This window comes from Hermetia illucens, chromosome 1 (genome assembly GCF_905115235.1).
Source record: "Hermetia illucens chromosome 1, iHerIll2.2.curated.20191125, whole genome shotgun sequence".
Taxonomy (NCBI): Eukaryota; Metazoa; Arthropoda; class Insecta; order Diptera; family Stratiomyidae; genus Hermetia; species Hermetia illucens.
This window is the reverse complement of record NC_051849.1, coordinates 203,738,449-203,754,121: the sequence shown is the minus strand read 5'-3', so window position 1 is coordinate 203,754,121 and position 15,673 is coordinate 203,738,449. Positions and strand designations below refer to the sequence as shown.

Sequence of the window (15,673 nt, the reverse complement as noted above, 5' to 3'; positions counted from 1 at the left end):
CTTTGCAGACCCAATAAAATCCATCTATAGGACTGCAAAAACGTTGTGCAGACTCGTCCGCAAGTCGCTTTTGAAATATCTCTACTAAAAATTCACCCCTCATCCTCGTCGAGATAGTTGGAATTGACTTTAAGGTGGCCTCCCCACATACACATTTCTACTGAATATCTTCATTTCTTCGGTTTCCCTTCCTCCAAGATATATCTGAATTATATTAGGTGAAACGAATACTACCGTGCTGGTCTCGAGCTGCGAGCGCCTACTATAAAACCACTTTACCCGAGAAAATTCACTTTTGTTTTCGTTCAAGTGTTATATCGTTTGGTTGTAACATCCACTCTCGTTTGTCGCAAGCCTCCAAGGTAAGATACATTGACAACATCATTGGATACACACTAGATCCTTGCGGAACACCAGCCCTTGCGTTGATCTAGACCAGAGGATAGGGACATCCTGCGTGGCAAAAAGAGTAGTTGGCCTCACATCACGCCTCTGAGGATGTTATTTAATAGAATTGTTGGATAATAACGGTTGAGTGCAATACTTGTCCTTGTTTGCTGGATGGTTTGCCATCCATTACTGCTTTCTGCGCTATCTAGTTCGTTCAATTGTTGGTGATAATTAGTTTTTTGTTCGGTTTCCAATGGTGGATTTCCTATCAAGTGATCTGGTAATAGACGTTATTATGTAAAGTGAAACACAAACTAAATTATTGTTATTTATTCAAATTAAATGAGGAACATGTTAAGTGCGTGCCTGCCAAGATGAACTCTGAAACTATCTAAAGTGGCTTTGTGGACTGGGAAAGATTGGAAATTGGTTTAAGTGATAATGATAATTAGTTTGTGGTGAGGTGACTGAATGATGAGTGGTTGAATTCGAACCGTTGCAATCATGTTGTGGTTAAGAAGTTTTCAGTAGCTAAATGTAGTTATTTATATTAGAAACTGATTGTTGAGCAAATTAAGATTGTGATGAATCTCATCTGCTCTTTTAGAAAATTATTTTTGACTATTGCAGAAATATTTTTCTGATCATTTGTTGAAATTCGCAATAGATGGGATTCGGTTTCACTGCATTGTTATAGGATAGTGAAATCTATTTGGAAGAATAATTGCTCTGGGATTTAAAAAGTTACATTTTCTTGAGATTTTTAGATAAATTCGTTCAATTTTATTTGTGAAATTTATCTTTATTGAAATTTGTATTTTTAAATTCGGGAATATGTTAGGCTCAACCCCTTCAGTTTGATGGAAAAAATGAATTTTCCATCGTTGGTCAAACGAGAAATATTTCAGTCCATGACAAACTTGAAAAAATAGAATTACGCCCGAAATTAGAATAGACTTGAAGGAGGAATCCATTTTACCATTTTTTTACCTATAGTTTCGGTAGCCAGTATTTCAAGTCAAAAGAAAAAACGGATTTCAATTCTTGGCTTCAATTTGCTTTATTTAGACGAATACTGTGTTTCGGGAACCAGTTGTTGCTTTGAGGAAATCCGTGGTTTCTATCTTCAGAGCTTATTTCAGGAAATAAATACCGAAGAAAGGAGTAATTGGTTCCCGAAATACGGTTTTTATTGAAGTAAAAAAAAATATGTGGACAAAAAAGATAAATCCGCCTTTTTGCTTTTCACTTGAAAGAGGCACTTTTCGATTTGGTTAGTCTGACATTCTTATTCCAGTTGCACAATTTTAGATGCGCAAGCCTTAGTTCCCCTTTTTTTAAAGTAAACTTCAGTGAGGTTTCCTTTCCCTTGCTTTTTGCAGTTTTATTAGTTCAAAGTTAATTTTTAATTAAACCGTCAAAAGAAGCAGGTGGTGGGCAATTTTATTTGGTTTGGGACAAAGTCTCTCCGCTTACATGAGACACTCATAGGTGGAACCAATATTTGTCCATAGACCTTTTCAAACATTTCTGAGCTCACTCATCACTGAGGCAAGGTCTGGTATGTCTTGTTTATCTGCCATATGGCCATTCTCACCAACACCAATTAGATGATCCATCCATCACGATTTTATCCAGAACCAAACGGTGGTGTTGTCGTCCTTTTATTCATTGCAGATGTATGGTGGTTGTTTGCCTGGACTATCATAGTACTGGTCATTGGCTCCGGTAGTGTTTGGAATTTTTCTCCACTGCCGGTGTATTACGCGCCTCCTCCCACACGGCGTTTTCCACCAAGTCGCTGTCCACTCTAAACCTTAGTAGAACCACGTACGCAGGTATGTTGCCAAATCTATAGTTGATGTGGTAATTTTGAGGAGTTTGTCTTTGCCCTCTACCTCGTTTCGGGAAACTCTAAAATAATCCCATTTGGAAATCATTATTCTAAGCAATTAGGACCCCGGCTTTGGGAAGAAACAATGTCACCATGTATGGTATATCATCCCCAGTACATCCGTACAGTTCTGTTTTTTTCCAGCCTGGCAATTTAAAGACTATAGTCCTAAGCTATTTCGCAATGTCCTCCGTCGAGCAATGCACCAGTATATGAGCTGGTCGAAGGCATATGCCGGTCACTATAAGTCACGCACTCTATCCCTTGCACATTTGCCTGACGTCAAGGTATTCCATAGTTTCCTGGTCCTCACTAATGAATGCTTGTTCCAGAGGTGTCTTTGGAAGTATGGCCAGTGGAAGGCCCTCGACAGCACTATTGTAGTTAATGGCAGACATCCTGACTCCTGCCTTCAACCCTGACCTGCCGACTAATTTCACTATTATATAGGTTACGGAATTGTCCATTCTCTTGTAAGGGATCAAACAACAGAGTTTCTCCTCTGAAAAGCATAGGGTAGTGATTGGGAGGACTCAAGGAGAATATTGCCTCTGGCATTTCTATCAACAATACCGACCACTTTTTTCCGGTCCAGGCTAAACAGGATGCATGATGGGACATCCCCTTGCCATAGACCGGTGTAGATGGTCAAAAGTATCGAGAACGATCTTGCTGCCTGCTGCCTTGCACGTTAGTCAGAGCAGCTTTATCAGTCTTATTATTTTTTTCAAATACACCAAATTCTGCATAGTTTTACCTTGGCTATGCTATCATCAAATAATATAATATTCCAGCAGTTTTACCAGCACTTGCCACACAAAGAAGACCTGGTCTGTAACTGACTTGTATGAAGTAAAGTCACTTAGTTATGGGCCGATAATGTTCTGGGCATACAGGGTTACCCGGCGTAGCAAAATAGCAGAGATAGTACACAGCAACGTTACACCTTTTTCGTTGCTGCAATGAAAAATATCTCTTGTTCAGCAGTCAGCAGGCATTGATTTTTTTGTCTCAAACCTTGAGCATAATTTGATGAATCTCTTGGTGTAGTTCGGCTATAATTCCATCGGCTCCTGTGGAATTATGATTCTTAAGTTGATGAATGCATGGACCGTTTCTTCCATGCTTGCTGATGGTAACATTGGTCCGTCATTTTCAGTAGACGTGACCTAAAACATGGCAACATCGTGATTGTTAAGCAGTTCATCAAAATACTTAACCCATTGTGTGAATATGTTCATCTGCTCGGAAATCAGATTCCTCACCTTGTCTCGACCGGATGAGCGTTGGGGTATATATATGGTTTCATATTGCTGACTTGGTGGGAAAACTTGTGCTCCCTGCACTTCTCCAGTTTTCAGACCTCATTTCTCCAAGGGTTCCTTTTCCTGTCTGTGAAGTAATTTCGCCGCCCAACGGAGCTCGAAGTAGTAAGGAAGGACTTCCAAAGGTGACCATATAGAAGTGGAGACACAATTCGGTAGCATTGCGGTTGATATTTGCTAAGAAGGTAGCTTCCAGTTTTTTTCTCCATTGTAGGTCCTATGCATGGGGCCAATGCTTCTCTTTGATTAATCCCTGCGCCTGCATGTCTGTCTGCCTCTAGACATTTTGATTGTTTGAGGGCTTGTTCAATGCAACATAAATTATGTAAGATCTTTGATATTCAGATCAAAAATAGGATTTTAAATTTAGCCAATTCAATAGCAAAAATTATCTAAGAAGTGTAAGGTTTTGTGAAAGCAGGAAGCAGGAAATGGAATTCAAATGAAACCGCAATGGCGTCAAATATCAAATCCCTTGGCATCATCATTGGCAGATCTTCAAGCCGTCAGTCTCATTTTTAATGACTCGGTCCAACATATCCGACGTTAGTCCGCAAAAGCCTCAAAACCCCCAGCTTTTCAAAGTGCTTGGCTTCTTTTCGTAGACTAAGGACTTGACGTAACCCCGAAGAATGTCACCTAAACACCAATAGACCAATAGATAAACAATTACCGCGAGATGAACTATTCGCCAAGTTTTCCCTTCGGCCAACACTTCCAGGCCTCAGCAGATTCGCGGATTTATCTATACTCGTCTGGCAGCAATTTCTGGGTCAGCATAACCGCAAAATGAGCTGTATGACACTGAATCGCTATTTTTTGGTCTGCTTTGACACTAGTCGCTACGATACCTGTGTTTTCTTCTTTTCATACCGATTTCGGTCCGGTTGGCGACTTGAGACCCAAAAAAGCAAGCGTGAAATGGTTAACTATACTGCGTGGATGCCATGGTTTTAAGCTGGGGAGAGATGTAGATGGCAAATTCTAAACAGTAGAAATTACAGTTTTGATAGAGTGCCCTCTAGGCTAGACTGTTAACGGACAAGGGTCTTTGAATTTTACCTCAAATTTCAAGGATAAAAGCTTCCACTGGTAAGCCCGGGCTTTAGACGAAGAGTCTTCAGCGAATTATTTAAATTTTTCAGTATAAATCTGGTCGCTGAAATTACAGCTGGAGCTACCTGTATTTTTTTTTTGCCTCCATGCCTGCTTCATAACCTCCGCCAAAGACCCATGGTTCCAGATTTTTTCCCTACTGTTCCTCAACAGTGTTCTGGTTGAAAGGTATGGCTACTATGGCCAACACTGTAGTCGGGGACAGTGATGTGATCCTATGATATTTTCACGGGATTATTTTTCAAGATTCCTTGGTCTTCATGTTACTGTGGTTGTATTTTTACGTGACACTTCTTCAAACCTAATCGCACGCCGATTTTCATACTGGACAGGATTCAGATATCCAGTATAAAGCGAAGTTAGTTTTCGTCAGGACCGCAGAGACAAAGGGGGGGTAAAAATTTTGCAGAAAAGTTGGTTCGGTTGTGCGGGTCTTTTAACCCCTCTTTTAATTAAAATTTTTAGTCTAGGCCCCCGGAAAAACGTAGTTATTTTTGTTGCTTTTTGACCTTGTTGTCGAGCCATGTGTGAATTTTTATGACTGCTCCAAAAGGCAATATTTACTCTGGATTAAAGTGTAGTTTTTAGCCTTCTGTATTGGTCTTTTTGTACTATCAACCCGTCAGGAACCTCCAAGTTCAGAACTCGGCGGTGCGATACAAACTATCATAAGTGTCACATAATAGTGGTTGCTGCAGATTCACTCACAAATTCGGAATAAATGCATAAATTGACCCTTGTTCTACCTCGGCAGATGCAAGAAGACTGTATACAGGAGAAGCAAATCCAGTGGAAAAGAGGCATGGAATGTCATTGTGTATCATTGGATTAGGGACGAGGTAGTTAACTAGCCCGTGATGGTTTTCTTGTGCCCCATGTGACAAGCCATAAATAGCTGTGCAATGCCACATGCCCTCAGCCATGTGCTTGCGATCACGTGGGTGCACACCAATGTACTGCATTACACCAGCAGACCTTATGTGCGGAGTTTTTATACTTCAATTACCGTCGACGTTCGAAGATGTGCAATGATTTTTCATCACCATAAAATCTTGAACAATGCCTGGGAATTGATGCCTTCTTTGCTGATGCGGCAAAAGGTATAGTTTCATTGTTGGTAATTGTAGTGCTATCTAACATTATAAATTTGTCAATGGGCTGTGTTTCTAACTCAGTTGCTAAGATTGTCGTCGCTATCACGATAGCCACGTTACTGATAATTGTTACGATGGACACATATTCATTGATTGGGAAGGTAACTGTGGTTAGTGCTTAAGTGCGCTGAAAATTACCCTTGCTCAAAAGGAAATAGTTCACGAAATGTTATATTTTCTTCAAAACTCTCGTACTGAAGTGGGAAAAATTGGTCCGCCTTCTTGAAATTCTTGTCCGGCGATGGGAATAAATTGTTCGTGTTAGTCTTCTTTGACTTTTTTACAGACTTACAGCACCGAAGAAAGAAACAAATAGTTCCCGAAATACTAATATGCAGTAATTCATTAAAAGATATTTAGTCTAAAACAGCAAATTTTATACTTATTTATATTTAATGATTATCTAACAAACAAAGATATCACTGCATGTTCTGTTTGCAAACTTTCTTCATCTGGACCCAACTGCAATGTTTACCTCTTAACACCAACCAGTCGGAATATTCAGCTTCACGTGTGAACACCTGCTCCTCTATTTAATCTTTTCTGTGACGATTACTTCATCGATTTTCATACATTTTACACCGCATCAAGTTGAGATACTTCAATCTATTTAACCATACATCTGACCATCACTCCTCCGTTGGCTTGCAATGCAATCGTCATTATGGGCTTGGACAAATATTGCATATTTCAAAATTGAGTTCACCATCTCACATATGAAAGACATCGTCACGATTGCTATGAAAATCACCAAGGCGACAATATTTTCACGTAATAAATTGTCCATCTGTCTGTCTGTCTATCTGCTCGTTGGTCTTGCCATGCCCCTTTTGAAAGTATTTATTTTACATTTTAAGAGTTATTTAATCTTTTTTTTTTGGAAATTATGGCTACGACTAGATGCGTATCTGCTGTTTTAGGTAATAGTAAATTTGCATTTGTGTCGACTACAGTTTTTTTATGTTTATGCGGAAAGTGAGAAAAGATCGTTTTTTAATGAAACGGTTACCATAAATTAATTGAGTAAACTCAAACGCACCGAAATGATTTAAATATTCAAATGGAGTGTTTCTGCAAGTGGTAGAGCTTTAGGCTCGTCATAAATAACCTTGAGGTCATACCGATATACTTTACGTCTTAAATGGAATATTTCGACAAACATACCGTTCACTAAGGAAATACGGATGCAAGGCCAGTTAACGTGCAGTTTCAAACACAACTTTTCCTTGATCCCAAGTCCTTTCAAGAGCAGCCTCGAAACAGATGTTTATCGTTTGCATAGCTCCCAGACTTTGAGCTAACAGAGTTTCATTTTTCAGGTATAAAATTCCAATCAGACCAGGTGCAAAAGTAAGGATGGATTGAAGTCAATTAGAAGGGTCTACTCACGGTTTCGTTGGCTGGTTCAATTCGGGGGTGGAATGGTAAATCTATGCGTCAATGATAGTTGCTAATGGTTTTTGTGCGATTGTAACCAATCTTGGTCCTGGTTTCCATTGCATAGCATTTCACTTCACGGCTTTTGTCAAGGTAAAACCCATCCTGGATTTGAAATTGGTGAACCTCGGCGCAAAACCGGAATGTCTGGAGTTCCTTATTAAGGCAGGCCTAGATACCGGTTGTTACGCCGTTGCTGATGATGATGAAAACCCATCCTGGGCGATTTCCATTTCCTAGTCAACACATCTATGGAAAACTGGTCCATACATCGATCTAATGGTTCCTTTCATATTGGAGGGGCCAAGTTCCTCCATTAAATTTCCAAACTTTTGACAAAACAGGGAATATTGATTTGGCATTGCTAGTGCGTGAATAATGAGGTCATCTAGATCAGAGCCTCTATAAGAGACAAAGTTACCCAACTATGCGTATTGTTCCATGCCTTCAAAATTCAAGATTAATTTATGTAGATATAAAACGTGATGATGGCTAGTCAAACTGTGAACCTTGCATCTGTTTGTATTTACCTTCGGTGTACCCCCCTCTCCTTTTTAAAATTCAAAGGCATCTAGCCAAAGTGGGTGTCTTATGGAGAGCCGGCACATATGTATCATCAACATAAACTCTTAAATTCTTTTAGGTCTTAATGTGGCAGGTGACACCGTGAGATGTTGCTCTAATAATAGTTATTAGTATATCGAAGGTATTTTCTCTGTTAAATACACTCCAGATACGCCCTCTGCTGATGGAATCGAACAGCTCCTCGAAACCAATTAAGATCAGTTGAAGCAGGATCTTAATTTCAAGTATTGTTGCATAGTAGTCTGAAGGGTGCTAATAAGGTTGGGATCGGAAGATCTTCTTTATCGGTTAAGCTCGTGAGATGCTGCTTCATGTATTCTAATAGTAATAACTGTCATGCCTGAGACTGATTTCTTTCCAAAGGATTTAAACGACTGTTCCTTTTCTTCTGCTTCTGTTTTGTAGCTTCTGGGCAGCAAGAAGGCTTTCCACAGCTGAACAACGGCGCTATCAAAACAGCGGCTCGTGTTGATGAGTGCTCTGTAGCTAGATACTGAACCTTTATTGCTATGGTCGATCTGATTGGTGGAATATTTCCGGTCAAACCAAGTCCAACTGGCTTTGTGGCAGGATCCACATTCGAAGAAACTGGTGGCATGTAAGTCACTAACCGAAATCACAATGTCATCTCTAGAAAGTCTTTCCTGAATTGTGTGTAGTGTGCAGGGAATCTCGCAATCAATATTCTATTTGCAACTACTTCTCGGATTAAATAGGTTGACCTTGTAGAATCCGTAACTATCAATCCTTCGCATTTACTCTCATATGGCTTACCAGAAGGCAAGAGCATAATTTGGCAGAAGGGAGAGTTCCAGAGTTCCACCACCTTATTTTGTTTATGCTCAACTAGTAGCGCTGAAATTCTCACCCAACCTCGAAAGACAGGCATTCAGGGATATTCAATACTGTCATCGAAGAGCGTATGCATATTCCAAAAGCCAACGTGGACAGCGTTCTTTAGGTTTTGTGTGTTTATTCTCTATCTGTCTCTTTGTCACACCTTATATCTCAGAAACGGTTACTCTGATTGATACAAAATTTAGTAGAAATGTGGGACCTGTAAATTTCATTGCATGTAGAGAGTAACATTCCACGTTGAGTTTAAGGGGTGGGGGGGGGGTCCCCATACATCCAAAAGAGGGGTGTAGTTTTTTTTTTAATCGAGTATAGTCGTGTGGGGTATCAAATGAAAGGCCTCGATTAGTATTTTACGAAACCGACATTTGTTTCAACATTGGTCTTAAAAGGGAAGAGTGCCGGGGGTCTGAAAAAAGGGTCAGTTACTTCAATGACCTGTTCTCAGCAACCACCCAACCAACCTGTCTGAAACAAAATATGGTGATCCACGCACATGGTATCTAGGTCTCAAAATACTCTTCATACTAATACCTTCAGCTTCCGATTTCTCGACTTGTTTTCGGCTTAATAAAGAAGCAGTAGAGGAAAAACGACTAACAATGCGAGGTGACTGCTTTCCTGACACAACCTTCTTCTTTTTTCCCGACGGATACAGTGTCAATTACCTTTGTTGGTCTCACAATGCGGAAACAAAAAAAAAAAAATACTTGACTATTCTGTCCATCAATAATCCAATGAGTGTCATTGGGAATCGGTTCTGCCACACGCAGCGGTTCTGTGTATTCGGTGGCTACCACAGCGGCGGAAACCGCTGTGTGAGACATTACTTTAAAAGAATTCCACATCTCACACACTAATTACGAAAGCCCTAACTAAGTGAAGACTACCCAATTCGTCTACCACACCGGTCACATCAAAGGCCCAAGTGTACTGCTATGCGACAGAAAAAGATGTACCCCCCCCTTCTACCTTGAAGGAATGCTATATTTTTTTACACTCCGCTGGAACTTCTTTTCAGTCATTGAAAGGTGGAAAGATTTAATAACTGCTATAATGGTAAGACTCTTACTCACTAAAATAATTTCCTCCTTCTTCGACACTCGATAGAACTGCAATTTTCGTATTACGTCGTGGGGGTGGATAAGTTAGTAACCATGGCTCGTGTTGTTAATATGATCTTCCTTCGAAGCTAACCCTAGCTCAGCATAGTGTGGGCCACCTTCATGAATCTGTCCACTACTCTCCGAATTACTTCTAAAGCTAGCGTATGCTTCACGATGTTCTCGGGTGACAACAGCGCTCCGGCTAAACCTTCCCTTTCGCCCTGTGCGTGGCAAATCTCGGACATTTAAAAGCAACATGGTCCAAATATTATGCTGTCATCCTACATGCCAGATAATGTGGGGAATCATCAGGCCAGAAGCCATGAAGATATGCATAATACCTGCCGTATCTACTTAAGAATTATATTAAATTATGGTTAAATTTTCATTTTCCATGTCGTCGTTTAGTCTACTTTGACACGCCTGGGAAATTATCCTATTGTCCTATAGGTGAATCATTCCTTCTCATTTTGCCACTCAATAGTAGTAGTCGTTCGTGTTATTTGTTCGATGCTTTGACTGTCACTCGTTTCAGCCAATTTGAGGAGTTCCCTTTAAAATATTACAGTCACATTTAAACGCAGACTCTTTCGTTGTTGTAGGCGAAGATTCAAAGCAGTTATAAACTGAATCCTTTTCGGGTTTAGTTTCACCATCACCTTTCCTTTTAATTTCAAGGACTTAACCACTGCACAGCATTGTATACAAAATCCACTTCTTTCCTGCCTCTGTTTCAGGGTCCACTAATTATTGGCTCGGCTAATACGTTCATCTCTGAAGTCATTGGTTTTGCGTAACATCAGTCGCTCGTTCTCCATTCTAACATAAAATACCAATACGTGACTTTATCCTACCCTGACTTCTTCTTCTTCAGTCTTTGTCCTGTTCAGAAGTGGGGTCGACTCGTTTTGATCGGTTTCGTCATTTCGCTCTGTCAAAGGGCTGATCACCATCCAGTATATCAAGCCACTGTTCCTTTCGTGGGCCTTTTGGTCGTTTCCAATCAACTTTGATGTTCAGATCAATCAGTGAATGCTCGTTAACGCGAATTACGTGATCGTACCATCGAAGACACCCCTCCCGCAATTTTCCCACGATCGGTGCAACACCATATCGACTGCGGATCTTCTTATTTCGGATTTGATCATAGCGTATTAAACAACTGGCCCAAAGTATTAACATTTTCGTCTTCATTGCCGAGAGGCGCCGTTCATTGTCTTTTATAGTCGACCAACACTCAGAACTATAGAGGACAACAGGGCGGGCGATGCGGAATTGAGACGTTCGATGATAAACCGACCATAAAGAACGCCACTTTCAGGTTCTTAAGGTGTGTTTAGCATCCAATGCTAGATTAGCTAAGACTCTTGGAAGGATCCCTCGTGCGTCTCCGATCTTCTAAGGCTTGTCAGCAACTGGTTTTTTATCAGCATTTGTAGTTCCCCCTTTGCCCAGAGCAATCAATAAAAGGGGGACGTTTCTATTGTCTGTGATGTTTGTTGTCTATGCCTATTGAAGCCTGCTTCCTTCTTGGGTGGCGACAGAGAAATTTAGAGATACTCTCTCTATTCTCTATATGCTACTTAGATTTTGACTGGATACAGAGTTCCTAACACTCATTTCATCGATTTTGAAATCTATCTTTGCCACCTCGAGATGAAAATACCCCCAAAAAGATCTCGTTTAACATAGGCTCTGCGCACTTTCTGCCTTTAGAGATTTTATTACATTCGCAATACCTGCAAGCGTTGAAGACAAAAAGCCGTCGAACAATTCAGAAATAGTACAATGAGACGTGAGTGCTTAGCGTCTAACCTAATTATCCAAATATCAATAGTTCCAGCACGTGTAAGTGGCTTATATCTCAATAAAAAACCCATTCGATGCCCAGGACTGAATAATAAAGACGACCTGCGATTACCGTATATTACAATTGCACATCAAAGTACTTAAATTTCACCATGATTTTCGCAATACTTGGATACTCTGCAAAATACGGTTCATAATGGACAGATTATTGCACCTGCAATCCAATCCAACCTTTTTATTTGATTTCAACTCACCTGAGACGAATATCTTAAAGACAAATTAATGAAAAAAAGTCAGATGATAATCTTCTCTCAAAGATTTATTTAAGATACACCAGCGTTGAAATGTCGCCCGTGGTAGATTTACTATCTCCAGCGTCTGGGACGAAGCTTCCATGAGCTTAAAACTGGACAAAAACTTCGAAAAGAGTTTGTTAAGCGGATATTACGTAATAATTCTCGAACTTTTCTTATAAAAAAAATCTTCTACTTTGTTTTCTTTACAAAGAAAAGATAATGCATGAATAATGTGCATGATTAAGTGCAAATGTCATGTAATCCATAAGTATCTTATGGTTGCATTATAGTAGCAGCATCATGTGGACATTAAACGTTGCATGGTCTACGTTTTCTGAGAATATACAACAGATTTATGGACAAGTCAAATGTGTGTGAAAATATGGAACTCTTTGGCTTGGGTTTTTTAAGCGTGTACTATAAATGTGGCTGGCGAGAGATAAAGTCAACTTGTTATGTTATTAATATTATATTGGAACATCGTATGAGATGACGATATGTGTTTGGTGTCAAGGACTCCACATTATCATCATCAGCATCATCCAATGAGATTTTTATTGCAACTGTAACCGTTACTGACTGATGATCGTCATCTCCAAATGATAATTTATTGCGTGCGTGATACTTGGCACAAATTTAAATTTTATTTAAGTTTTGCGGAGATTTATTTTCACTAATATGGAATACGGTTGGTTTTATATGGTCCAGAGGCCACCTTTGATTGCACATACTCGATAGTTATACGCATCCTAAGTTGTAATAGAGATAGTGATGGAGGTATCCTAATTATTGCTAAGCATCATAATTTTGATATCTCTCCCAAACTATCTTTAGGAATACATCCTTTTTTCGTTTGACATTGAACCCTTATAGTCCTGCCTTCTTCAACAGCATGTCCTAAATCTTGGTTTTCTTCTAACTTAAGCCTTTCCTATATTTTATATTATTTGTGTTTCCAAGGACCCAAGTCTGCAGTCAATGATGACACTTCCCATCCTAGCTGTATGTCTCTCTTCTGTGTTCATTCCCGAAGGATACAACCTATTTCCCTGGCACAACAAACGCACTTTTCACGGAAATAAGTCGTCTGGAAACATACCTGCTACAGTTAGCACTGCTTCATTTGATTTGTTCCAAAGGCACTACGAACCCTAAAAGCCATCTGATGGTGAACCAAACTTATATTTTTTTCGGATCTGGAGATTTCGCGGAGGCAACCGGAGCCATTTATACATAAAATATTTGAAGATGCTTCCACAGAACTCCAATCACGTTTTTCCTGCGATTACAGTGAGGTTTTTGGAGGAGGTCCTCAAAGAATTGTTTACCTTATCTTCTCAGTCTGCTGGGCAATACGAAAGAGTTTCTCCCTCTCTCTGTAATTTCGACAATGCGATATGTAGGATATGGTGAATCTGACGACATAGTCCCCTATAGACCCCATACAAACAGCCGTAATCATATATGTCTTTGCCCGCATTTGAGTCAATGACTCTTTCGACTGGATTTTGTTACAGATTGGTCAAATCCCCCAGCCTTCAACATCTGAAGTCAGTGACTGTTAGGTAATGCGGGTTATTCTACCCTAGCCACCAACAGGACGTCGACTGCGCCTACCGAGGGATTCTCAAGAGCAGAACCTGCCTGGCCAGTCCCTGCCACTCTGCTGTTCTGGTCAAGTGGGTACCTCTCGGATGAGATTGGATTATTTTATTTTTTGCTTCCAGTTATAGCCTTCTGGATGACTTTGGAACTAGATTAGTTGAATGCTTCGTCTATATTCAGAATGGGAACTAGGGTATGTCGCCTGTAGTGCAGGAACCATCCCACCATGTTCATTGCTTCGTTAAGAGCGGTTTCTCTTGTTTTGTCTTTGAGTTAGGCATGCCAAGCTCTGAATGAAGGCAACCTCTTCATGATCGTTCTTAAGTAGATGTCCAAGACACACTCTACGGTTTGCACGAGTAAGATAACGCACGAAATAGTTTGTTTATGTAACAGTGTAAATTGTTATACCTATGAAAAGAGTGAGGAACACAGCAATCCTTTACTCACATAATTAACGAATATTTACCAAACAAGCAGCAAAATGTGTGAATCATATTGCAATCATTATGAAGGCATGAAATTTAATCAGAAGTCTTCATTGGGAACATTATTTTAACAAGTGAGAGTACATGAGGTACTTATTGAGGTTCGAATCACAAAAGTTATCATACGTTGCTACCTAACTTTCCCTACTAAGTGCTCGTCAATATCTGCAAACTGACGCTCCTTATATCTACAAGATTACGCCACAAAGTTGAAAAATTTAGGATATTAGTGCCAAAAGAACCCATGCGCTGGGTTCAGTTGCTCTATCACGATCATTTGCAATCGCGCTCCCAGAATGGCTGCCTCCATAATGCGTACCTTCTTCCATATTAAATCGATGTGACTCTCTTTCATACTTTTCCATTCCCTCCTCTCCTCCTCCTTAAACTTCCTTGTTTAAAACTACGCAGAACCTTCTTCAATGTACCTTCGTTAAACTTTCGACTGACCTGATGAACAGATATCTGTATGGAGGGTATTTTGAGACCTAAGGGTTGTAATGCGGCGCTACTATGAATCTTTCTCTGGGTTTTCTTATAGAACAATTTCTTACCTCCAAACTCCCTTTACAAATGATTAGTTTCAACTAGCAACTGGTTCGAAAAATACTACCAGAGACCTTTCATTTGAAACACCACACTATAGAAATTTCGCCTTGCATCTTGTATGAGAACCTCCCCTTAAATTCAACATTGAAATATATGATTCAATGTCTGGCTGGGATCTCACAGTTCCGACCTTTTCACCAACTTTCGTATCGACAGATGTTCTGAGAAAGGTACGTGTGACGAACAAGCAAAGAAGTAGACAGATAAACGGGAAAACTGGCAGACAGACCGGTCGACAGGTAGACAGATAATGAACCGGTTTTAATAAAATTTTCTTCCACAAAATCATAAAACTGCATCTTCATTTGTTTAGAGTCAGTAAGAGGGGGGAAGATGCATCATTATAGAGTAAATGTGCAATATTGGCCAAGTGCCACTGAGGATTCACATTTATTTTTTACTTCTTCCAAAAAATGTGCATTCCATGCAGAAGTTGAGATAACTCGGGCGTGGTGGGATTTTTTTTTATAATATGCAAACAGAGAGAAGGAAGATGTGGTAATGGATAGGCCACAAATTGAGGAAGGACAACAATTCAATCGCGAGTTATACCATGCAATGGACCCCACTATCCCTAGATGGTCGATGAGTTGGTCACCTTAGAGCTACGGCTTCGGAAAACGTTTTCTTTATAAAGAGTACGGCATGGCATTAGTGGAGTTGAGGTGGAGCATCTTTAACCAGAAAATAAGTTGAGAGGCTAATATTATCACAATTCTAAGACCGAACTTAGAGCGGGATATGCAGTACTCCAGCCTTTTGGAGAATATGTTGCCATTTGCAACAAATTTGGCAATTGAGGCCATCACACTACTTGGGAGTGGAGAAACGTAAAGGGTAATTTTCTTCATATATGATGTAGCTGTATCCTTATGAAATCAGAAGGGGGACGAAGTCGGCTACCGTTTCGTACCAGGGTAGAGGCAACTTATCAGACGCTGCCTCACCTCTGAGGCAATTTGTAAAACACAACAACGGTGTGAATTATATTCAACGTGGATCCG

At 40.0% G+C, this 15,673-nt stretch overlaps 1 protein-coding gene across 2 annotated transcripts in view; it reads left to right on the top strand.

Annotated features, from left to right (window-relative positions):
* Positions 1-219: 219 nt before the first annotated feature.
* Positions 220-15,673, top strand: part of LOC119661201 — a 53,225-nt gene continuing 37,771 nt past the window's right edge. The window contains exon 1 of one of the 2 annotated variants that reach the window (XM_038070422.1): positions 220-362. Coding sequence is in view for 1 of the 2 variants with exons in the window: in XM_038070421.1 (XP_037926349.1) it covers positions 644-670 (27 nt within the window). In the remaining variant the exon portion in view is untranslated. Of the gene's footprint in view, positions 363-526; positions 671-15,673 lie in introns of those variants that run through there. The other variant, XM_038070421.1, reaches the window with a different exon arrangement.